This window comes from Nerophis lumbriciformis, linkage group LG35 (assembly GCF_033978685.3).
Source record: "Nerophis lumbriciformis linkage group LG35, RoL_Nlum_v2.1, whole genome shotgun sequence".
Classification (NCBI taxonomy): Eukaryota; Metazoa; Chordata; class Actinopteri; order Syngnathiformes; family Syngnathidae; genus Nerophis; species Nerophis lumbriciformis.
The window spans coordinates 12,074,093-12,100,935 of NC_084582.2; the positions used below are offsets into that span (position 1 = coordinate 12,074,093).

The following is a 26,843-nucleotide window of genomic DNA, read 5'->3' on the forward strand; positions in this document are numbered from 1 at the left end:
AAAAAAGGAAAAAAAAACATATATAAGTCGCACTGGAGTATAAGTCGCATTTTGGGGGAAATTTATTTGATAAAACCAAACACCAAGAATAGACATTTGAAAGGCAATTTAAAATAAATTAAGAATAGTGAACAACAGGCTGAATAAGTGTATGTTATAAGACGCATAAATAACCAACTGAGAACGTGCCTGGTATGTTAACGTAACATATTATGGTAAGAGTCATTCAAATAACTATAACATATCAATCAATCAATCAATCAATGTTTATTTATATAGCCCTAAATCACAAGTGTCTCAAAGGGCTGCACAAGCCACAATGACATCCTCGGTACAGAGCCCACATAAGGGCAAGGGAAAACTCACCCCAATGGGACGTCGATGTGAATGACTATGAGAAACCTTGGAGAGGACCGCATATGTGGGTAACCCCCCCCCCCCCCCCCCCCCCTTCTAGGGGAGACCGAATGCAATGGATGTCGAGTGGGTCTGACATAATATTGTGAGAGTACAGTCCATAGTGGATCCAACATAATAGTAAGAGTCCAGTCCATAGTATAGAACATGCTATATGTTTACCAAACAATCTGTCACTCCGAATCGCTAAATCCCATGAAATCGTATACGTCTAGTCTCTTACGTGAATGAGCTAAATAATATTATTTGATATTTTACGGTAATGTGTTAATAATTTCACACATAAGTCGCTCCTGAGTATAAGTGGCACCCCCGGCCAAACTATGAAAAAAACTGCGACTTATAGTCCGAAAAATACGGTACTTCTTTTAATAATTGGACCTATTCAAATGTTTAAAAAAAAAAACCACAATAATACAATGATAAATATTGATATCATTCTCTTTCACATGAGTTTTTTATTCAAAAATATTTATTTAAAGGGTGGTTGACAATAACTGTTTTAAGGACAATGTGTACTGAGTTTAAATACCTTTGTATTTACCGTATTTTTCGGACTATAAGTCGCAGTTTTCATATGATCATATGAGTACAATTTTTAACTTCTTTACTTAATCCATTCCATAATTTAATTCCACATACTGATATGCTAAAAGTTCTAAACTAATGACATTTTAATTGTATTACTGTATGACATGAGCCTCAAACTTCAGATCACCTAATGACACCAAGGCCCATGCTTAAAACAAAGAGGGGTCGTGCAGATTTGTGCTTCGTCCTTCCTTTAATTTGGTATTTTGAACTTTATCATGCTGGAATTGTATACTGCAAACCTTTTGTAAGTTGCAGTATAAATTAGGGCCGTCAACGTTAACGCATGTGATTAATAAAAAAATACATATCGCGTTACCATCATTGAATGAAAATGAATCACAGTGTTTGTTTTGAGCGCCGGAAGGCATTTCACAGGCAATGATGACATCACCCGCCAGTGTGATGATAGTTAGAGCGATGTGCTCTGCGACCTTCAAATCAAACTCCGATGGAACTTTAGATAAAACTGAGGTAATCAGTTAGTATTGCAGCGACAAACGTTCTTATCGCCTCACATCAAGTTTAAAATAGTGTCTTAAAGCAGTAGTCTCCAACCTTTTTGTAGCTGCGGACCGTTCAACGCCACCAGCAGGGGGGTATGTTTTTTATATATATATATTTTTTGTTGTTGTTGTTATCATAAATAAATACTATCATGTGTGCTTACGGACTGTATCCCTGCAGACTGTATTGATCTACATTGATATATAATGTAGGAACCAGAAATATTAATAACAGAAAGAAACAACCCTTTTGTGTGAATGAGTGTGAATGAGTGTAAATGGGGGAGGGAGGTTTTTTGGGTTGGTGCACTAATTGTAAGTGTATCTTGTGTTTTTTATGTTGATTTAATCATTTATATATTTTTTTATTAATTTTTTTCTTGTGCGGCCCGGTACCAATCGATCCACGGACCGGTAGTTGGGGACCACTATCTTAAAGTGAACATGAAAGTGAGGATGGTGTCGCTAGCCTGAATGCCAAATGGACAGCAACAGAGGACAACAATTAATGCTTGTTGAGTTTATCTCAGTTCACCACAGATACCTTTAACAATGTCTTTTGGAAAAAAGCACTTTATAAATAAAATGTACTTAATTACCTAAACTAAGGAAGAGTAAATGCAGATGTCAATTGTGCACTTGTGTAAATTGTGCAATTGTACGGAGCCCCTAAAGGGACATGGGGGAAAAAATGTTTTTTATATATATATATATATATATTTTTAGACATGTATCTCGTGCGCACGAGAAACTATCTCGTGCGCACGAGAAACTTTTTATAAAGTTTAAAAAAAATAAAAATAAAAATGTATAATTTATTTATTTATTTTTTTAGACATGTATCTCGTGCGCACGAGAAATTTTTTATAAAGTTATAAAAAAAAAGAAAAAAAAAAAAGTATAATTTATTTATTTTTTATTTTTTTTAGACATGTTTCTCGTGCGCACGAGAAACATGTCTAAAAAAATAAATTAAAATAAATTAAAATTGTAAAAATATTAATTTCCCCCATGTCCCTTTAGGAGCAAAAAATTCCCCCATGTCCCTTTAGGGGCTCCGTACAATTGTAAACTTGTTTGTTAGTTAATATACTGTATATATATTTGCTATATTATTGCAGCGACCTTCAAAAAGTGCACCTAATTCTTACTATACTTACTGTCACCAAGTTTTGAGCAAATCAATGACTTGCAGTTCAGTAAAACATTTAAAACATGTTCATTCTGACTACTAAGTTGCATTTGTACCCAAATATTGGGGTATTTTCTTTAGCAAATTTTATTTATGCAAGCAAATAAAAACCTCACAAGAGTGAGATTAATCTGATTTAAAAAAATATCCAATTGACAGCCTTAGTATAAATATATAATCTACATATCCATGCATACATTTATGGAAGGTCAAATGATACAAATTCAAATAAATACATCCATCTAATTACTTGTGTCATTAATTATATATTTGGAATCAAACACATACATGTTTTAATAAATGTGACATGATTTAATGAAAACATGCATTTAATTATATTTAATAATTCAATATTTAATTATTGGTGTCATTTAAAAAAATAATTTAATCATTTAATTAACTAGTTCATGATTGAATTAATTATTTAATGAACCTGTGTGTGTGTCCACCAGTGGGCGGTACCTAACATCTGATTGGTTACCCAGCACGTCCACTTGTCTGTGGAACTTGGACCAGAGCAGCAGAGGAGTACTGGTCAATATATTGGTGTAAAAATGTTGAAATAACAGTGATAACTTAAAAAAAAAAATCCTTTACTGAAACTGCTACATGCCCTGGTTCAACAGGTCTTGTTTCCACATACTCCACAAGGTCTAAAATATCCACCAGCCACTCCCGATAAAGTCCAAATATATCCTCTTACTCACCATGTTTTGAAAGACTGCCATGCTTCAGACCAAAGTGGTCATTTGACTAGATTTGTGTTAGCCCCGCCCACTGACTTTGATGGGCGAGTTTGACAGATCAAATAAATGTCAAGCGGTGTCAAATGGTGCGTCGCGAAAGACGCAGGAGGTTGTAGTGATTTCGAGGATGCAGACAAACGAGGTAGCAGCGTGCGGTAAAAGGGGCCCTAATTAATTAAACTGACAAAACAAAAGGCGAGAGCAGAAGGGAAGTGCTCTGAACAGACAGACTATGAAGAAAAAAACAAAACAAAACTGCTGAAATCCAGTAAAACACTCACAGGAAATGTGGAGCAGACGGCGTCCACAAAGTGCATGCGCACTGGAGCTTGGCATCAGAAAAGGATAATAATAATAATAATAATAATAATAATGGATTAGATTTATATTGCGCTTTTCTATTAGAAGTTGATCATCACCCGAGAAAACAGAAAAAAATGTCCCGAAAAACCCATTGTGTTGCAAGTTCCACTTACGTAAATAGTGCTAATCACAAACAGAAAACAGGTGAGGGAAAAAGTGCTCGAAGGCAGGCATACAGCTGTTACGAAAAAACACCAACACACCAACCCAGAAAATCACCAGGAAACTCAAAATAAGGCACGGCGTGGTGTGACAAGCTGTGACAATATTGCCTACAATAGTGAAATAATTAATTAAATCGCAAAATCCAAAAGTAAATACATTATTTTAGAAATAATCAAATATTGAAACCATTTCAATGATTGAATAATTCAATGTAATTTTACATTTAATTAATGACACATTTAAGTAATTATTTAAAGATTTATTTAATTTTGTCTCATTTGACCCCACATACCGTATTTTCCGGACCATAGGTCGCACCAAACTATAAGGTGCACTGCCGACGAATGGTCTATTTCCGATCTTTTTTCATATATAAGGCGCACCGGATTATAGGGCGCAATTAAAGGAGTTGTATTATTATATATTTTTTTCAAAATTGAAAACACTTCCTTGTGATCTACATAACATGTAATGGTGGTTCTTTGGTTAAAATGTTGCATAGATTATGTTTGACAGATCATCTTCAAGTCGCTTTCTGACAGTCGCTTCCGGCGGTCTTATTTACGTGGCACACCTTCGACAGCGTCTTCTCCCTGTCATCTTTGTTGTAGCGATGTAGTGTGCAAGGACGGGAGTGGAAGAAGTGTCAAAAGATGGACCTAACTGTTTTAATGACATTTAGACTTTACTTAAATCAATAACTCTTCTCATCCGGAAATGACAACAGGGCCGGAAATGTGTACCGTGAAAAACCGTCCGACCGGAACTCTCTAATAACTAAAGTTCCTTCCTTGGGTGGATAATGTAGACTTACTACACCGGTATGTTTTAGCGCTTTCATGGCGAGTTTACTGACAGATATAAGTAAGAACTTTACACTACTTTATATTAGAAATGGCAACAGCGGAGGATGAATGTCCCATAACAAAAATATAGACAAAAATAAGAAGCTTATCGACTACGGTGTCGCCACGGACTACAAAGGCGGATACGTGTAATTTTTCAGGATTTATGCAGATCCCAAATACAGATCAGCAGGTACCAGAAGGTAAGAAAAGTTGCTTTTGCATAATATTGCGAAACAAAACGCCAGATATGTCTTACCTTATACACACATCATAATAATACTTGTATGTTTAATTTGGCGACAATCCATCAAGTGGTACGGATTCATAGCTTGCCAAAGTCGTACTAAAACATGTTGATGGATTTTTGAGCGCCGTGTGTAATGTTCTATATTTTCAATGGAACACATAAAATGTTGGTGTTGTTTACTTGAGTGATATTCCCATCATAGTGCAGTCTACACGTATCTCTTATGTTTGACTGCCATCTACTGGTCACACTTATCATTACACCATGTACCAAATAAAATAGCTTTGAAGTCGGCAAGCAAAACCAGAATTATTCCGTACATTAGGCGCACCGGGTTATAAGGCGCACTGTCGAGTTTTGAGGAAAAAAATGATTTTAAGTGCGGAAAATACGTATATGCAATTATTGTAAACAACATGTAACCAAAATGTGCTTTTCCAGGTAAAAAGGACATATAGTGAGTATGAATGCAGGGTACTCACCTCGTCCCCACAGCGAGCGGCACTGTTGCTCCAGTGTGAGACACATGCCAGTGTAGCAGTAAGCCTTCCCGTCTGCACACGACGTCCCATCCACCAAATAAAAGTTAGCAGGACAAGACTCCGCCTTTCCGTCACAGTACTCTGGCAGGTCACACTGACCAGATGGGGCGCGACACAGCACCCCGGGACTCTTCAGCTTGAACAGCACACCGTATTAACGTTAGAGTTGATGTGGAATCTGTCACATGACTGTCAGTCAGTCGCTACCTTGCAGTCATGGCAGCAGACGCCATGAGCGCACTCGGCTCCGGCTTTTAAAGTGCAGTTGTTTGCGTTACAGCAGGGACTGGTACACTCCTGTGCAAAAGTCACCTTATATGAGTCCGGAGCATCATAGAGACAAACACGAGAAGAAGACACAAACCGACCTCCTCCTCGCCACAGTCACATTCCTCGCCATCCTCCAGGTAGCCGTTGCCACAGCGCTGCCCTCCGTACATGGATCTGGTGTTAGGTACGTTGAACAGACACTTGCCTCCTCCTGAACTCAGGTAGCTCTTCAGCTCCCGCATGTTACAAGCGTTAAACACGCGTGGGAAAGGGTGTCTGAAAGAGAGAGAGTGAACCCATAAAGGCGATCGATCAAGACAATGCTCAGTTTTGCAACGTGAAGTGTTAATTTAGACCAGTGGTTCTTAAAGGGGAACATTATCACTAGACCTATGTAAGCGTCAATATATACCTTGATGTTGCAGAAAAAAGACCATATATTTTTTTAACCGATTTCCGAACTCTAAATGGGTGAATTTTGGCGAATTAAACGCCTTTCTAGTATTCGCTCTCGGAGCGATGACGTCACAACGTGACGTCACATCGGGAAGCAATCCGCCATTTTCTCAAACACCGAGTCAAATCAGCTCTGTTATTTTCCGTTTTTTTCGACTGTTTTCCGTACCTTGGAGACATCATGCCTCGTCGGTGTGTTGTCGGAGGGTGTAACAACACGAACAGGGACGGATTTAAGTTGCACCAGTGGCCCAAAGATGCGAAAGTGGCAAGAAATTGGACGAAATTTGTTCAAAATACGAGGCTGTGGGGAAAGCCGACGAAATGGTCAGTCGTTTGTTCCGCACACTTTACCGACGAAAGCTATGCTACGACAGAGATGGCAAGAATGTGTGGATATCCTGCGACACTCAAAGCAGATGCTGACATCAACTCCAAAACTGGACAGATCAGCTTTCAGGAAAAGAGAGCGGATGAGGGTATGTCTACAGAATATATTAATTGATGAAAACTTTATTCTTTACTCGCGGTTTTACGTAAATTATTATACATAAACTGTGTTTACCAGTAATTTAGCTTAAAAACATTAGTTTTTTTCAATCATTCGAGTACATTCGAGTAGTCTTGTGTAATGCAGTATTTTGTGTCTATTTACCGGTAGGTAACCTGAGTGCTGAAATCGTGGAAAAATATATGTTCTTAGCGCGCCTGAAATGGGCTGTCTGCACTCTCAAAGTGCATGTTGTTGCCAAATGTATTTCATATGCTGTAAACCTAGTTCATAGTTGTTAGTTTCCTTTAATGCCAAACAAACACATACCAATCGTTGGTTAGAAGGCGATCGCCGAATTTGTCCTCGCTTTCTCCCGTGTCGCTGGCTGTCGTGTCGTTTTCGTCGGTTTCGCTTGCATACGGTTCAAACCGATATGGCTCAATAGCTTCAGTTTCTTCTTCAATTTCATTTTGGCTACCTGCCTCCACACTACAACCATCCGTTTCAATACATGCGTAATCTGTTGAATCGCTTAAGCCGCTGAAATCCGAGTCTGAATCCGCTATACCTTGCTGTTCTATCCGCCATGTTTGTTTGTATTGGCATCACTGTGTGACGTCACAGGAAAATGGACGGGTGTATATAATGATGGTTAAAATCAGGCACTTTGAAGCTTTTTTTAGGGTAAAATTTTGAAAAAAACTTCGAAAAATAAAATAAGCCACTGGGAACTGATTTTTAATGGTTTTAACCCTTCTGAAATTGTGTTAATGTTCCCCTTTAAAAAGTCATACATTTTACTTTTTGAAACCGATAATTTCCGATATTACATTTTAAAGCATTTATCGGCCGATAATATCGGCAGTCCGATATTATCGGACATCTCTATATACAATATATAACACATCCCAATTACCATGTACAATATTACAGTATATGTAACAGATGTAGCAAAAAAAAAAGGGCAGCATAAAAAAGAGAGTAGATCCAGCAGAAAATATACATTATAAACAAAGAGAGGTAGCTAACATAGAAGCGGTCAGGTAATAAACAAACACCATCTATTGCTGTATGGTGAGTGATTATACAGCTGGATGGAGTGCGGAATGAAGGAGTTGTTGAATCGCACAGTGTTTAACAATTTAACAAGTTTTAACAATTTAACAACCTGTTTACTGTTTGTGGTTGTAGAAGAACCATATTTCCTGAAATAGTGGCCTCCATGAATTAGTGGGTGCACTGTTCACTTGAGTAATTTGAAACGATTCTTTTGCTTCCCTAACCTCATTAAAAAATGACATGCCAATGTACAGAATCAGCTTTATTGGCCAACTATGTGTAACACAATATGAATTTGATTTGGTAGATGTGGCAGTAATTAACATTACGCACATACATGGCACCTGTAAAGCTTTGATTGATTGAAACTTTTATTAGTAGATTGCACAGTACAGTACATATTCCGTACAATTGACCATTAAATGGTAACACCCGAATAAGTTTTTCAACTTGTTTAAGTCGGGGTCCACTTAAATTGATTCATGATACAGATATATACTATCATATATAATATCATCATAATACAGTCATCACACAAGTTAATCATCAGAGTATATACATTGAATTATTTACATTATTTACAATCCGGGTTGTGGGATTGGAGGGGGGGGGGGTTAGGTTTGGTTGATATCAACACTTCAGTCATCAACAATTGCATCATCAGAGAAATGGACATTGGAATAGTGTAGGACTGACTTGGTAGAATATGTACAGAAAGTAGCGGACATAGAGAGAGAGATCAGAAAGCATAAGAATAAGTATCTACATTTGATTATTTACATTTGATTATTTACAATCCGGGGAGGTGGGATGTGGTGGGGGGAGGGTGTTAGTTTAGGGTTGTAGTTGCCTGCAGGTGTTCTTTTAGTGCGGTTTTGAAGGAGGATAGAGATGCCCTTTCTTTTACACCTGTTGGGAGTGCATTCCATATTGATGTGGCATAGAAGGAGAATGAGTTAAGACCTTTGTTAGATCGGAATCTGGGTTTAACGTGGTTAGTGGAGCTCCCCCTGGTGTTGTGGTTATGGCGGTCATTTACGTTAAGGAAGTAGTTTGACATGTACTTCGGTATCAGGGAGGTGTAGCGGATTTTATAGACTAGGCTCAGTGCAAGTTGTTTTACTCTGTCCTCCACCCTGAGCCAGCCCACTTTGGAGAAGTAGGGAGGAGTGAGGTGTGATCTGGGTTGGAGGTCTAGAAGTAATCTGACTAGCTTGTTCTGGGATGTTTGGAGTCTAGATTTGAGGGTTTTGGAGGTGCTAGGGCACCAGGAGGTGCATGCGTAATCGAAAAAGGGTTGAATGAGAGTTCCCACTAGAATCTTCATGGTGCTTTTGTTGACCAGAGAGGAGATTCTATAGAGAAATCTTGTTCGTTGGTTGACCTTTTTGATTACCTTGGTTGCCATTTTATCACAGGAAAGATTAGCTTCATTTTAGGGTGAGTTTAAACCAAGCACAAAAAAAAAAAAATCTTATTTTGTCCAGCCTAGAGTGGCGGCTAGCTTAATCTGATTTTGTGCCAGAGTCAGACTACATTAATCACAGTGCAGCAATATAATCTGCTCATAATATTGTACAAATTCATATAAAGGCCTCTTTCAATTAACCAGTCCCTCCAGGTTTGTTTTATTTTTTATTTTTTGAACTATGCAGGGGAATGACAATTGTGCTGTTTGAGCAATAAAGACTTGACATACTGTTACACGTGGTTGTTCCTGCTTCGTCTACACAAGAAACAATGTTTGATTAGATCAATCAATCAATCAATCAATCAATGTTTATGTCTCAAAGCGCTGCACGAGCCACAACGACATCCGCGGTACAGAGCCCACATAAGGGCAAGGAAAAACTCACAACCCAGTGGGACGTCAATTTGGCCAAATTGTGCGGGGAAGTTGCCGGCATTGGTCAAAATTGCAAAGCTGCGCATAATTCGCGAGGATCGGTTGAATTTGCATGAATTGGCGCGATCGCGACATCGCAAATTCCTGGAGGAAGTGATTAATGCCTTTCCTCAAATAGCAGTTGTGTAAAAAAAACAGCCCTAGTTGATACAATAATACGCAATATTTTAATTAAATTACTTAGCAATATGAGGAAAGGAAAATATTAGAAATAGCCAAACTTGGCTTAACAAGAAACATATTGTTATACCCATACCTGAGCAAGCAGTGTTTCCCAACCTTTATTGAACGAAGGCTCATATTTTACATAATAAAAATATTGTATATGTAGCTGGCGTAGATAAATAAACAAATATGCATTTTTTTAGAGTAAATAAATCACAATTTTAAGACCAATTAAGCCACATTTGATAATTTCCCAAGGCACACCCATTGATTAAATTACTGTACAACAGAACAGTTGCACCAAACCTCAACTAATGATCCATACTACCTATGACTAGGCATGCTAAAAGACTAACAACCAATTTCAGTAAAAAAATAAATAAAAAAATAGATCTATCCAACAAAGAAGAACACATTATATGTTGGTGAAGATCTGGATAAAAGTGCAAATACAGGAATTAATTTGGAATGTTTGAGTTATCCATCCCTTAAAATCATAATGGTACTGTTCGCCTGGTCGTCAACTGCCTGATAACATTTGACATTATATCATATCATAATAGCACATATTTCTTGTGTATTTTCCAAAATACTCCACTTTGACTTATGACCCGTGTAGGAAGGAAAGAGAAAAAAAAAAGAGTTGAGCGTAATTACCCAGTAGCAGCTGCCATGATGCAACCCCCGTCCTCATCTTTGGCCTGGCAGCATCCAACGCTGTCATGACTCATTCCAAAGTTATGGCCTATTTCATGCGCCATGGTGGCAGCGACACCAACAGCTGACTCCGAGTGGTCCTTTTGCACAAACACAGGCGCAAACGCACTTTTTAAAATAATAATAGATGGGCCATTCCACCGAAGCGGTGCCAGGAAATAAAATGCACAGTGACAATACATGAAAAAATACACATTGTTATCAAGCAAAGTGTCCTGCACATTGATCTGATTTTATATTTAATAAATATAGTTTAAATGATGAATTTAGACTGGAAAAGTAGCATTTTTTGCCTGTCCCTGCTAGAACTTACAATAAAATATAATAATTGAAATCCTTCAAAAATGTTATGTTCATACATATTTGTCCTACTCCTTATCCCAACTAAAATGTAGGTTGATTTTCATGAAAACGAACACAGATAATTGAATTAAAAGTCCCACTTTAGTCATGTCCCTGGGTTTTAATTAGTTGTGTTACACATGAACCCTCTATAACAGGGGTGTCGAACTCAAATACAGAGTGGGCCAAAATTTAAAAGTGAACAAAGCCGCAGGCCAAGGTTGAACAAGTTAACCTTTTAATAGGGACCCGAACAAGTTTTGCATTGAATATTGAACAAGCAAGGCTTATATAACTTTATAGTGCAAAATCGAGTTTCAAATAATAATAATAATAATTAAAAAATATCAATGGCATATCAAATACAATTTAAATAAACATCGAATGCCTCTTTTCTATTTACAGCCTTCTGAGGTAAATATCAACATTAACTTTTTCCGCAGGCTAATACATTTGAAAATAAAAAACAATGAATAAACCAACCATTCAGGACTTTAAACTGCTCAGTTTGCAACACACTGATCTAATCTGATGTGCCCAAGCCAGATACCTGGCATATTTTCTTGGATGCTAGTTCATTAATGTCAGGGCTCAGGGTTTGAGCTGAGGCAACCTTCATTATCGAACGAAGGTGTTCATCAGTCATTATATCTCACAGTCTTGGGGGCGTGCCTTAAAAGCACTGCCTTTAACGTCCTCTACGAGTTGTCGTCACGTCCGCTTTTCATCCATTCTAACAACGTGCTGGCCCAGTCACAAGATATGTGCGGATTCTGTACGCACACACACGTGAATGCAACGCATACTTGATCAACAGCGATACAGGCTACATTGAGGGTGGCCCTATAAACAACTTTAACACTGCTAGAAATATACGCCACACCACACCAAACAAGAATGACAAACAAATTTCGGGAAAACATCCGCATCGTAACACAACATAAACACAACAGAACAAATACCCAGAACCCTTTGCAGCACTAACTCTTCCGGGACGCTACAAAATACACCACCCGCTACCACCAAACCCAGCCCCCAGCCCCCACACACACACCTTGTAGCGTCCCGGAAGAGTTAGTGCTGCAAAGGGTTCTGGGTATTTGTTCTGTTGTGTTTATGTTGTGTTACGGTGCGGATGTTCTCCCGAAATGTGTTTGTCATTCTTGTTTGGTGTGGATTCACAGTGTGGCGTATATTTCTAACAGTCTTAAAGTTGTTTATACGGGCACCCTCAGTGTAAATGACATTCAATTGAATAGACTGCAAAGACAAGATACTTAACGTTCGAACTGGAAAACGTTATTTTTTCCAAATATTAGCTGATTTGGAATTTGCCTGCAACATGTCTCAAAAAAGCTGGCACAAAGTGGCAAAAAAGACTGACAAAGTTGAGGAATGCTCATCAAACACTTATTTGGAACATCCCACAGGTGAACAAGCTAATTGGGAACAGGTGGGTGCCATGATTGGGTATAAAAGCAGCTTCCATGAAATGCTCAGTCATTCACAAACAAGGATGGGGCGAGAGTCACCACTTTGTGAACAAATGCGTGAGCAAATTGTCGAACAGTTTAAGAACAACATTTCTCAACCAGCTATTGCAAGGAATTTAGGGATTTTACCATCTACGGTCCGTAATATCATCAAATGGTTCCGAGAATCTGGAGAAATCAATGCACGTAAGCAATGATATTACGGACCTTCGATCCCTCAGGCGGTACAGCAGGGTTTTGTATATGTTTTGAGAGGGCGCAACAAGGAAATGGCACTGATGTGTTGGAATGGCCCATATACAGTACTTTGAAACACATTAAAGTCAGGAGTAGCGTAGACTCAAATCTGATGCTCACTGTGTTTACTCCACCAGATTGGTATTCTGAGCACATGGCTCTGAGGGGTGCCAGTCCGATGGTGGTACCCTGGAAGGAGCTTCCCCTGCAGACGTGAAGTGCTTATTAATCGACAGAACAAGCTGAACGGAAGTCATCATCTCAGACAAACAAGGTGAAAAACTGACGTGATGAGCTGAGCGTTGTCGTTGGGGAGCGCGTTGAGCTGCTTGCGTCTCCATGACAGGAACGCCGCCAGTGTGCTGTGAGGATTGTCGGACACGGCGATCATGTCCTGGCTGGTCCACACCTCCAGACCAATCAGGGCCACACGGATACGCAAAGCCTTGTAGTACTGTGCGTGAACATATTTGTAGAGAGCAAACGTTAACAGAAGATGGGCACTAAAAATGTAAGCTTGTAGATGACCATGTTGCACCCCACCCGACACCCTTCAGTTGCCACCCCTCCTTATATTCAAATCACGTGCTGCGCCTTACGCCCCACCAGGCCCAGTTTTGCGTGAATAAACACATGTAAAATGTCAGATAATGAGTGACGGGGCACTTTTATATGATTTTTTACCGCAAACATGTTCCTAGATCTTCCTGCTTTGCCATTGATTTCCTGGAATTTCTCATCGTCTCTCTTGTGCAGTGTTAGTGCTGGGCTGATAAACAGGTGTGCTGAGAGCAAAACTTTGTTTGAATTACGTATTTTTTTAAATTTTGCACAAAAATACATTTATCAACATTTTTTTTCCAATTAATTTATTTTAGTATTTTAAAAAAACATTTTTTTTATTACATTTTAAAAGAAAACGTAATCATGGGTGTGCCGCAAAATTAAATTCTGCTTAAGGCTCCAATTAAGCCTGTTTAAACACAACTAATTTGCCCTCTTTGACACATATACTAAGAAGCCGTACTTTAAGCTTGGCTTGCTTACAGCAAATATTATATACATGTATTTATATATTTAATATATGATATTTAACAAAAACAAAAGTTAACACCGGCTTATGACTAGGCCAGGTGTCTGCAACCCGCAGCTTCAGCGCTGCCCTTGCGGCTCCCTGGAGCTTTTTCAAAATCATATTAAAATGGAAAAAGATGGGTGGAAAAATATATTTTTTGTTTTATTATGGTGTCTGTAGGAGGACAAACATGACACAAACCTTCCTAATTGCTAGAAATCCCACTGTTATTATTAAACCTGCTACACTGATGAGAGTATTTGAGGAGCGCCGTTTTGTCCTACTATTTTTGGCGGACCTTGAACTCACCATAGTTTGTTTACATGTATAATTTTCTCCGACGCTGCCAAAGAAAGATGTGTTTAATGCCACTCCTTTGTCTCATTTTTTTCCACCAAACTTTTTATGCTGTGAGTGAATGCACAAAGGTGAGCTTTGTTGATGTTATTGACTTGTGTGGAGTGCTAATCAATCATTTGGTCACTGCATGACTGCAAGCTAATCGATGCTAACATGGCTAGCTGTATGTACATATTGCATCATTATGCCTCGTTTGTAGGTATCCATCCATCTATTTTCTACCGCTTGTCCTTTATGGGGTCGCGGGGGTGCTGGAGCCTATCCCAGCTGCACATGGGCGGAAGGCAGCGTACTATTTGAGCTCATTTAATTTCCACTACTTAAGTCCTCTGTGTATTTGATTTATATTTGCATGTTTCATGACATATTACCTGTATGTAATATTGGCTGCATTTCTGTTAGTTGTGTGCCATGTTGTTCCAGACCACAGCAAACGTTACCCAGCTTGCAAAGATTGTAATAAATTCATTAGAAAAAGACAGCCTGCAGTTTTCTATAACTTGGACACAAATATATACACCTTTGGCCATTCTAAGCCAGTAATTTTCAGGAGTTAATGTCACCCTCTGAGAAACCTCCATTTTACTAATGTTTTCCAATGTTGTAAAAAATGTGTAGAATAAATATTAAAATGTCAACATTTCTGGCAACGAAGATTTGTGTCAGCCTACAACACACAGTCATTTTGATAGTAAGTTAATATAGCTACTATAGACACATCACGTGTTGCCTTCATTATAACACTTTTATTAGGCTTTCATTTCTTTGTGGCTCCAGACAGATTTTTTTTTGTATTTTTAGTGCAATATGGCTCTTTTAACATTTTTGGGTTGCTGACCTCTGGACTAGGCCAAAATCATTCATGCAATTTCCCATTAAATTATACTGGCACATGTGGCGCACAGTATGTGCACTGCAAAAAGTCAGTGTTCAAAAACAAGAAAAAAATTACAAAAATGAGGGGTATTTTACTTGAACTAAGCAAAATTATCTGCCAATAGAACAAGAAAATTTGGCTTGTCAAGACTTTCCAAAACAAGTAAAATTAGCTAACCTCAATGAACCCAAAAATATCGTAGAATAAGTATATTCTCACTAATAACAAGTGCACTTTTCTTGGTAGAAAAAAAAGAGACCTTTTTGCTCAATATGTTGAAAAATATTCTTAAATGATGTAAATGCTAGTGCCATTATCTTGACATAAGGATATGCGCTCGGCATCATGATTTTTTTGTTCATGCTTGAAGTAAGAAATGATTACTTTAAAAAAGCAGCTTTATACTTGTGAGTGTTGATGACACAGCTTTGCAACAGTTGATATTCTAGTTTCAAGCATGTTTTACTCAATATAGGTCATCAAATCTCAGCAACAATCTGTAATATCTTACTGAGATCATTTAGGACCAAAACACTTAAAACAAGTAAAACACTCTAACATAAAAGCTGCTTAGTGAGAAGAATGATCTTATCAGACAGAAAATAAGCAAATATCACCCTTATTTGAGATATTTAATCTTACTTAGATTTCACTTTTTGCAGCGTGTGTTTGTTTTGTAAGGCAGGGGTATTGTGTTCAAATCTCAATGTATGTTTCATGATGTTAAAAAATAGTACAAAAAAATTGGAACAAACACATGTGCAGCTGGGATAGGCTTCAGCACCCCCCCGCGACCCCATAAGTCAGTGTTTTTCAACCTTTTCTGAGCCGAGGCACAGTTTTTCATTGAAAAAATCTAGAGGCACACCACCAGCAGAAAACATTAAAAATGAAACTCAGCAGCCGATATTGACAGTAAAAAGTCGTTCTCCCAATTGTTGGATATGAATTCAAACCATAACCAAGCATGCATCACTGTAGCTCGTCTCAAAGTAGGTGTACTGTCACCACCTGTCACATCACGCTGTGACTTATTTTGTGTTTTTTTATGTTTTCCCGTGTGTAGTGTTTTAGTTATTGTCTGGCGCTCCTATTTTGGTGTTGATTGTCATGTAATGTACGGATGTACTTTGTGGACGCCGTCTGCTGCCCCACACGCTGTAAGTCTTTGCTGTCGTCCAGCATTCTGTTTTTTTTACTTTCCAGCCAGTTCAGTTTTAGTTTCGTTTTGCATAGCCATCCCTAAGCTTCAATGCCTTTTTGTTTATTTTTGGTTTAAGCATTAGATACCTTTTTACCTGCACGCTGCCTCCCGCTGTCGTCTGCATATTGTGATCCAGCAAATCATGTTCGACGTCTACAAAGCAATTAGCTACCTGCTGCCACCTACTGATATGGAAGAGTATTACACGGTTACTCTGCCGAGCTCTTGACAGCACAGACAATAATTACTGGTTTGCAAAGAATATTTTTAACCCAATTAGGTGAAATTACATAATTTCCCACGGCACACCAAACAATATCTCACGGTACACTAGTGTGCCGCGGCACAGTGGCTGAAAAACACTGTCATAAGGGACAAGCGGTAGACAATGAATGGATGGAATTTATTTCCCATTAAGAAGTTTTAGTACAAAAAAAAAAAATTTAATTCACGTTAGATTAAAAAAAAAAAGCATAAAAAGTGTGAAGGGGACGTGGGGGGCCTCAAAATAAAATCCTGCTTTGTGCCCCGACTAAGCCTGGTGCAGCCCTGGTTCAATATAAAAAGAGTTACACAAATGTTCCTTTAGGTTTAAAGCAACACAACATTTGCTGTTGGAGGTCAGACTATGAGTATGTAGCGTTGCTCAGGTTTCCCCCAGTGGGATACGATAATCAATGGTACTTCTGGTGTTTACTCTTTAGTGAATATAAAATATTACCTTGTCCACTAAATTGGCAGCTTCCAGTAATTTCAGTTTGGTCTTCTCGAGACTACTCCCATGCTTGTCAAACTGCAACCCACAATAACCACATACGGTTAACAGCATCAGACACACCCACACACACTTCTTAATTCTCTGTACCTTGGGGGGAAAAAAACGGCAGTCAAATAACAGACAGGATGTGAACCGGCGCTTTTCCTCCATACACTAATCAGTGGCCACTTTGTTAGGTACAGCTGCACTTACAGGGTCCAATACAAAAGCTGTTTCAAAAATGATGTCTTAACAAAGATATAAATGCTAAGTTTGATTAATACTGGTAATACGTGTTTTATAAACTCAAACGAGAGCCTTAGTTAAGAGTGTGCATGTTTCAAGAGTGTCAAGAGCTACAGTAAGTCTAACCTGGCTTTGGGTGAGAGGCGGAGCATTAAAGGTGGCTGTCCTTTGTAGTTTTTAAAAAAGGCATGTCACCAAGATGGCAGAAATGTAATTTGCTCGTTTTAAGAGAAATACCGTATTTTTCGGACTATAAGTCGCAGTTTTTTTCATAGTTTGGCCGGGGGTGCAACTTATACTCAGAAGCGACTTATGTGTGAAATTATTAAAGGGGAACATTATCACCAGACCTATGTAAGCGTCAATATATACCTTGATGTTGCAGAAAAAAAGACCATATATTTTTTTAACCGATTTCCGAACTCTAAATGGGTGAATTTTGGCGAATTAAACGCCTTTCTATTATTCGCTCTCGGAGCGATTACGTCACAACGTGACGTCACATCGGGAAGCAATCCGCCATTTTCTCAAACACATTACAAACACCGAGTCAAATCAGCTCTGTTATTTTCCGTTTTTTCGACTGTTTTCCGTACCTTGGAGACATCATGCCTCGTCGGTGTGTTGTCGGAGGGTGTAACAACACGAACAGGGACGGATTCAAGTTGCACCAGTGGCCCAAAGATGCGAAAGTGGCAAGAAATTGGACGTTTGTTCCGCACACTTTACCGACGAAAGCTATGCTACGACAGAGATGGCAAGAATGTGTGGATATCCTGCGACACTCAAAGCAGATGCTGACATCAACTCCAAAACTGGACAGATCAGCTTTCATGAAAAGAGAGCGGATGAGGGTATGTCTACAGAATATATTAATTGATGAAAACTGGGCTGTCTGCACTCTCAAAGTGCATGTTGTTGCCAAATGTAATTCATATGCTGTAAACCTAGTTCATAGTTGTTAGTTTCCTTTAATGCCAAACAAACACATACCAATCGTTAGTTAGAAGGGGATCGCCGAATTTGTCCTCGCTTTCTACCGTGTCGCTGGCTGTCGTGTCGTTTTCGCTTGCATACGGTTCAAACCGATATGGCTCAATAGCTTCAGTTTCTTCTTCAATTTCATTTTCGCTACCTGCCTCCACACTACAACCATCCGTTTCAATACATGTGTAATCTGTTGAATCGCTTAAGCCGCTGAAATCCGAGTCTGAATCTGAGCTAATGTCGCTATAAACTTGCTGTTCTATGCGCCATGTTTGTTTGTGTTGGCATCACTGTGTGACGTCACAGGAAAATGGACGGGTGTATATAACGATGGTTAAAATCAGGCACTTTGAAGCTTTTTTTAGGAATATTGTGTGATGGGTAAAATTTTGAAAAAAACTTCGAAAAATAAAATAAGCCACTGGGAACTGATTTTTAATGGTTTTAACCCTTCTGAAATTGTGATAATGTTCCCCTTTAACACATTACCGTAACATATCAAATAATATTATTTAGCTCATTCACATAAGAGACTAGACGTACAATATTTCATGGGATTTAGTGATTAGGAGTGACAGATTGTTTGGTAAACGTATAGCATGTTCTATATGTTATAGTTATTTGAATGACTCTTACCATAATATGTTACGTTAACATACCAGGCACGTTCTCAGTTGGTTATTTATGCGTCATATAACGTACACTTATTCAGCCTGTTGTTCACTATTCTTTATTTATTTTAAATTGCCTTTCAAATGTCTATTCTTGGTGTTGGGTTTTATCAAATAAATTTCCCCAAAAAATGCGACTTATATATGTTTTTTCCCTTCTTTATTATGCATTTTCGGCCGGTGCGACTTATACCCCGGAGCGACTTATACTCCGAAAAATACGGTAGTTTGTTTACCTTCTGCCAAATAGTACTTTTAGACCTACATAATAAAGATGGGTTTGTGAACGTCCCTAACTGACAAGCGGGAAAATTAAGAATCAATAGTTTTTTTTCTTAAATTATATCTTCATAAAAGAAGAATAACTCATTGAATGTTCTGAAATCCTGTTTCCAAGACAGTGTCGGATTGAGCAAAATAATTTGCGTTGTGCCACAGCGTGCATCTAGCGCAACATCACATAGCATATCTAGTGTAAGTAGTACACTTCATTTTGCCTTAGTTAATCAAATAATTAATTATGCTCAATGTTGAGTTCATAGGTACTATTTTGTTCAAATAACTGCAAAATGCTCCAACATGCATACACATACAGTATAATATAATATGCAAGCATTCTCACCGCAGCTTTGTCTGCTACCAGCAACAGCTCCACATATTTCATATTCCGACTCAGGTCTCTTCTTTCCTTTAAAATGACAGTCATGTACAGGATCTCTGGTGTCACATAGTTATCATTTATGTGCAAGTTTAGTTCACACTCACCCTGAACCTCTGTTGTGATGTCATTCCATGGAGGAAGTTTTCAAGCTGGTCCTTGATGTTGCGATGCTGCAGGCAGTTACTTGGAGGTAGAGTGAGGCTCTCTGCTCGGAAAACAGCGTGCTGAGGCGTATCCGTGGAGACGGGCTCAATGAGGTAGCTGACGCTTGTGTTTAGAGAAATGATTCCCCTGAAGGAAAAAAGTAAAGCACTGCTCATGGTTTTCTTTTAAGGAGAACAATTGGCTAAATTGCATAATTGCGTGTCTGCAAAAACATCGTAAGCAGGGCCGCCCCAAGGCTTTTTGTGGCCCTAAACACATTTTATTTATGGCCTCATTGCGGTCTTTAATATTACTCGTGTAACACGCTCAGGGGAATAAGGCTGACTGTAGCCCAGCGAGTATTGTAATACAGTCGTCCTTCGCCACATTGCGCTTTTGAGTTTGCAACTTGTAAAGGTGACTATGTGGGTGTTATTTATTTGAATGGCGACCAGAAGTAGATTTGGCTATGGGGGTGAGCGCATAAAAGACATAACCAACAAAAATACAGTTCAAATATGTTTATAATTAGATTTTAAGAAATAATATGCCCGAATGCAGCTGAGATAGGCTTCAGCACCACCTGCGACCCCAAAAGGGACAAGCGGTAGAAAATGGATGGATGGATATTATTAATATTTTAAAAGTTATGTAAAGATTTGTATGTACTGTTAATAATGACATTTTAAAAATAAACAACAAAACCTCCATTGACAACTACAATTCTATTATAATCTGATATGTTAATTCGCTATGTGCATAATGTCATGTCTGTGTAATCATGTTTTGTTTTAGTCATGTTTTGTTTAGTTATTGGACTCTTCAGTTTCTGGCTTTTCACTCCCTTGTCTTGTTTCCATGATTACCCATTAGTTTCACCTGTTCCACGTTTGGACTCATTGTGCACTCTTGTTTGTCACCATAGCAACCCATTAGTTTTCACCTGTCACATCACGCACCTGTTTCACGTTTTGAGTCACGCACCTGTTTTCGTTAATCATGTCTGTAGTATTTAAGTTCATTGTTTTCAGTTTGTCTTGCTGGTGACATCCCGCATTTATACTCTCCACACACCCTTATGACCCTTGCTGCGCTTTTTCATGCCTTTTTTTTTTTATCAAAGTAAGTTTTCTTTATTCATGCCATAGTTTGCAAGTTTTGTTTAATTGTTCATAGTTTCTGCCAATGTGCAAGTTCTGTGTTTATAGTCTAGTTTTGTACCTCCGCCCCTGTGCGCGCCTTTTGTTTGATCCTTTTCTTTGTAGTTATAGTGTTTAAATAAATCATGTATTTACCTTCATGCCACATCTGGTCCAATTCACTTGCACCTCGGGAGAACAAACCAAGCCATAGTCCAAGTTCTGACACATAATGTCTAAGGTTTATATTAAAAGGTAAAAAAATAGGTTGATTGGTTTCAGGGGAAAGAAATGTGTTGGATATCTCCTACTGCAAAACTGTTTTGCTGCTTTGGCATGAATCAAAAAGTAAATAAAACACAATAACTGGGCAAAAATTGGAAAAACATTTGTTCAACAACTTGCACTGAGCCTAGTCTATAAAATCCGCTACACCTCCCTGATACATGTCAAACTACTTCCATAACGTAAATGACCACCATAACCACAACACCAGGGGGAGCTCCATAAACTACGTTAAACCCAGATTCCGATCTAACAAAGGTCTTAATTCATTCTCCTTCTATAACACATCAATATGGAATGCACTCCCAACAGGTGTAAAAGAAAGTGCATCTCTATCCTCCTTCAAAACCCCACTAAAATAACACCTCTAGGCAACCTCAACCCTAAACTAACACCCTCCCCCCACCACATCCCACCTCCCCGGATTGTAAATAATCAAATGTAAATAATCAAATGTATATACCGTATTTTTCGGACTATAAGTCGCAGTTTTTTTCATAGTTTGGCCGGGCTCCAGCGCGACTTATATAGTTTTTTTTCCTTCTTTATTATGCATTTTCGGCAGTTGCGACTTATACCCCGGTGCGACTTATACTCCGAAAAATACGGTACTTGTTCTTATGCTTTCTGAACTCACTATGTTCACTGCTCGCTGTACATATCCTACCAAGTCAGACCTACACTGTTTCAATGTCCATTTCTCTGATGATGCAATTGTTGATGACTGAAGTGCTGATATCAACCAAACCTAACCCCACCTCTCACCCCTCCACTTCCCACCCCCTGGATTGTAAATAATGTAAATAATTCAATGTATATACTCTGATGATTAACTTGTGTGATGACTGTATTATGCTGATAGTATATGTTTGTACCATGAATTGATTAACGTGGACCCCGACTTAAACAAGTTGAAAAACGTATTCGGGTGTTACCATTTAGTGGTCAATTGTACGGAATATGTACTGTACTGTACAATCTACTAATAAAAGTTTCAATCAATCAATCAGTCAATTCTTTAGACGTTATATCTTTATGGAAAAGGTTCGGCTGCAATATCAACTTAAAAAGTAAGTTCATTTTCGAAATATGGCTGTAAATTTGTCACGATGGCGTTCTAAGCAATGCTAAATGAGCAATTATTGCTATGAAATTTTGAATGGGCGATGCTGCGATTCTCCTCAACTAAAATAAAACTATTACCAAGGACATGTTGACACAGTGCTGTATAATAGTCTTTGGCAAAGACAAAGTATAATTTTAAATACAAGGCAATTTAGTTCATTAAAGTAGAACAAGCCAATGCGTGCAGAGCAGGACAACATGATCAGCTTCTGAAGAGACTCGTCGTCATAATAATGTGGCTTTTCGGCCATCAAGGTACACCGTTTTGTTTTTTGGCCAGCGTGTTTTTAGGCTTTTTATCTAATTGATTGATTGAGAATGTTAGTTGAACATACGTTGTGTTCGCTATCATTGGAACAATGAACATCTAAAATACACAAACATAAAACATTTCGTATAAATATACATATATACATATATATATATATATACATATATATATATATATATATATATATATATATATATATATATATATATATATATATATATATATATATATATATATATATATATATATATATATAATATTTATACATTTATATATATATAAACACATTTTTATATTCTTATACATATACACATATATAAATAGATACATATAAATATTTATAAACTTATAGAAAAAAGAATATACATAAAATATAAATATAAATTACATAAATTATCAATTATATGTATACATATATACATAAAAAATATATATATATATTTATATATATGCATGTATAATAATATAAATATATATGTATAATAGTATAAATATATATATATATATATATGTATAATTATATATATGTATGTGTGTATATATATATATACATACATATATTTATATATATATATATATATATATATATATATATATAGATATATATATATAGATATATATATACTGTAACTGTGTATATATATATATATATATATATATATATACATATATACACAGTTACAGTATATATATATCTATATATATATATATATATATCTATATATATATATATATACATATATATATAGATATATATATATATAAAAATATTTATACATTTATATATATATATAAACACATTTTTATATTCTTATACATATACACATATATAAATAGATACATATAAATATTTATAAACTTATAGAAAAAAAATATACATAAAATATAAATATAAATTACATAAATTATCAATTATATGTATACATATATACATAAAAAAAAAATATATATATTTATATATATGCATGTATAATAATATAAATATATATGTATAATAGTATAAATATATATATATATATATATGTATAATTATATATATGTATGTGTGTATATATATATATATACATACATATATATATATATATATATATATATATATATATATATATATATATATATATATATATACTGTAACTGTGTATATATATATATATATATATATATATATATATATATATATATATATATATATATATATATACACACAGTTACAGTATATATATATCTATATATATATATATATAAACACACAGTTACAGTATATATTTATATATATATATCTATATAAATATATATATATGTATATAGATATATATATAGCTTATTCACTGAAAATTCGGCCTCTGGAACAGTGCTGCTGAAACCGGATGTTGTGATGACAAAGGCAATATCTACATGGGATTGTGTGACAGCAATCTACAAAAAGTGCAAATATTAACAGGACAGGGGCAGCTTTTAAGGAGAGAAAGTGCAACTGGAGCACCAGCGTGAAGCAAGTGCGACGTCATGCTCACTGCAGCTGCAGAAAAAGTCACTTAAGGTCTGAAGGCACTTGAACAAATCTCAACAAAGTACATTGTACTGTACAATAAGCAGTGACTATTGCAAATAGAGCAAAACCTTGTTAATACTTTGTTTTCACATGTATGTATATATATATTTTTTTAGCTTTAAAAAAAAAAAAAATCACAGTAAATTATACAAAGACATGTATCTTGGCAATCTAAGGGAAACCTTTAATATGTAACTTAAGGTTCATAGATGAACCAAAAACTTTTTTAAATAGCATCAATTTGATTGCTATAATTTGCAAGCTTCTGTTGGCTGACTTTCTAACACAAACATTTAGCTTCAGTACAAAAATGCCAAAACACATCCTGTATATGCATCAGCGCTCAAGCAGCTGCACAAAACATCTGGACATCCACACCTCAAAAGATTCATGAAAATACATCTGCTCAGTAGAACCAGAGACAGAAGAAAAACACAGCAGGTCTAATTGCTCTGACCTACTAACCGACTGCAAGATATTAACTATTATGCCCTTAGAAAGAAAACCATTCATTCATTGTGACAGGTATTTTACACTTTAAAGAAATTCCTCAATTGCATTCACGTCTTTATATATTTGAAGTTCAAGTCATATTAAAAATCAAAACTTTAGTTTCATATGCTGCTTGGTTTTATTTGGATAATATGGGCAAATATCACAAATTATTGACGGAGGTTTACGTTCAATACATACTACGACTGCATTTTTGAGTTCCTCTGTTTCATAGCCTTCTTAGAAAGCAGGGGTTTCTTACCTGAGACCTGAGCAAGTACTGACCGCGACACTGGAACCTTCCACACCCAAAACCTCTCCATGGTACAAGCAGTGATTCTGCAACAACAACAACACAATCTTAGAGCAACATGCAGATCATTCATGTACAGTACAATCATCTGGATTCTTAGTAAAATAAGATTGTCGTAGCAGAATTTAAAGTTTGTCCTCCAAAAGTTGGGACACATAGCTCGGTTGGTAGGGCGGCATAGCTCGGTTGGTAGAGTGGCCGTGCCAGCAATTTGAGGGTTGCAGGTTCGATTCCCGCTTCCGCCATCCTAGTCACTGCTGTTGTGTCCTTGGGCAAGACACTTTACCCACCTGCTCCCAGTGCCACCCACACTGGTTTAAATGTAACTATTGGGTTTTACTATGTAAAGCGCTTTGAGTCACTAGAGAAAAGCGCTACATAAATATAATTAACTAACTAACTAACATGCCCAAGCAAGATTGATATTCCCTCTATTGTGGTGCAAAACAGTCTTAAATTAATAGAAAATCTTTGTTAAAATCCTGCACCATTCTCTCAGACAACAACGGGTCTGTTTAAATCTGTGAGCATGAACTGTTTTATTTTAAAATGGCAGATGGTTAAGAACGTTTTGCACCAGAATAGAGCGAAAACCATGGGCATGTCCCCACTTTTATAAGATAAATACTTTAATCTCTGCACCATCCTCTCAGACTACAGCTGTCCTGTTTAGGTCTGTGAGCATGAACTGTCTCGTGTCCAAACAAGGTTGGTATTCCTTGAAAAATGACAGACGGTTAAGAACGTTTTGCACCAGAATAAACACTTTAAATTCTGCACCATCCTCTCAGACTACATCTTTGCTATCTTCGTCTCTATTTTTGATTTTTGGTGCAAAACAACAAATAGTTGGGATTGGTTTGCGCCGAAATAGAAGAAAAAAAACATCCTTGTCTGGGTATAGCCCCAGTTTTAAGGGTTAAATCCTTTAAACACTGCACTATTTTCTCAGACTGGAGCTATCCCGTCGAGATCTGTGAGCACGGACTGATGAAGCCTGCTTGGATGAGATGCAAAACATCTACTCAGATAATCTAAACACTCTAATTGCAAGCGATTTGATGCTCTGAAAAGACAATGGCCTAAAGCAGTGGTTCTCAACCTTTTTTCAGTGATGTACCCCCTGTGAACATGTTTTTAATTCAAGTACCCCCTAATCAGAGCAAAGCATTTTTGGTTGAAAAAAGGAGATAAAGAAGTAAAATACAGCACTATGTCATCAGTTTCTGATTTATTAAATTGTATAGCAGTGCAAAATATTGCTCGTTTGTTGTGGTCTTTCTTTCTTTCTTGAACTACCGTATTTTTCGGACTATAAGTCGCAGTTTTTTTCATAGTTTAGCTGGGCTCCAATGCGACTTATATATGTTTTTTTTCCTTTTTTATTATGCAATTTCGGCAGGTGCGACTTATACTCCGGTGCGACTTATACTTGGAAAAATACGGTATTTGGAAAAAAAGATATAAAAATAACTAAAAACTTGTTGAAAAATAAACAAGTGATTCAATTATAAATAAAGATTTCTACACATAGAAGTAATCATCAACTTAAAGTGCCCTCTTTGGGGATTGTAATAGAGATCCATCGGGATTAATGAACTTAATTCTAAACATTTCTTCACACAAAATGACATCTTTAACATCAATATTTATGGAACATGTCCACAAAAATCTAGCTGTCAACACTGAATATTGCATTTCTTTTCACACTTCTTTTTGACAGATATTTTAAAAAAATCTCACGTACCCCTTGGCATACCTTCAAGTACACCCAGGGGTACGCGTACCCCCATTTGAGAACCACTGGCCTAAAGGATGAAAATAACATCTAAATTCTCATTCATTTCTGATTTGAAACTACATCATTGGAACACGACCTGTTCCCTTCTAAGCATGTTGATCAATTGTGTGTGGGTTTATCCTTGGATT

The 26,843-nt window shown here is 37.0% G+C and overlaps 1 protein-coding gene across 4 annotated transcripts in view; it reads right to left on the reverse strand.

Moving 5' to 3' along the window:
- The window catches only part of adam19b (ADAM metallopeptidase domain 19b), a 73,797-nt gene that overhangs the window by 15,731 nt on the left and 31,223 nt on the right, over nt 1-26,843 (reverse strand). For all 4 annotated transcript variants that reach the window (XM_061927789.2, XM_061927790.2, XM_061927787.2 and 1 more), the window contains exons 5-14: nt 24,864-24,940; nt 19,698-19,884; nt 19,555-19,620; nt 16,993-17,064; nt 13,043-13,209; nt 12,876-12,960; nt 10,624-10,763; nt 5,986-6,163; nt 5,825-5,914; nt 5,558-5,753 (exon numbers count right to left, since the gene is read on the reverse strand). In XM_061927789.2, the coding sequence (XP_061783773.2) occupies nt 5,558-5,753; nt 5,825-5,914; nt 5,986-6,163; nt 10,624-10,763; nt 12,876-12,960; nt 13,043-13,209; nt 16,993-17,064; nt 19,555-19,620; nt 19,698-19,884; nt 24,864-24,940 (1,258 nt within the window). The remainder of the gene's footprint in view (nt 1-5,557; nt 5,754-5,824; nt 5,915-5,985; nt 6,164-10,623; nt 10,764-12,875; nt 12,961-13,042; nt 13,210-16,992; nt 17,065-19,554; nt 19,621-19,697; nt 19,885-24,863; nt 24,941-26,843) is intronic.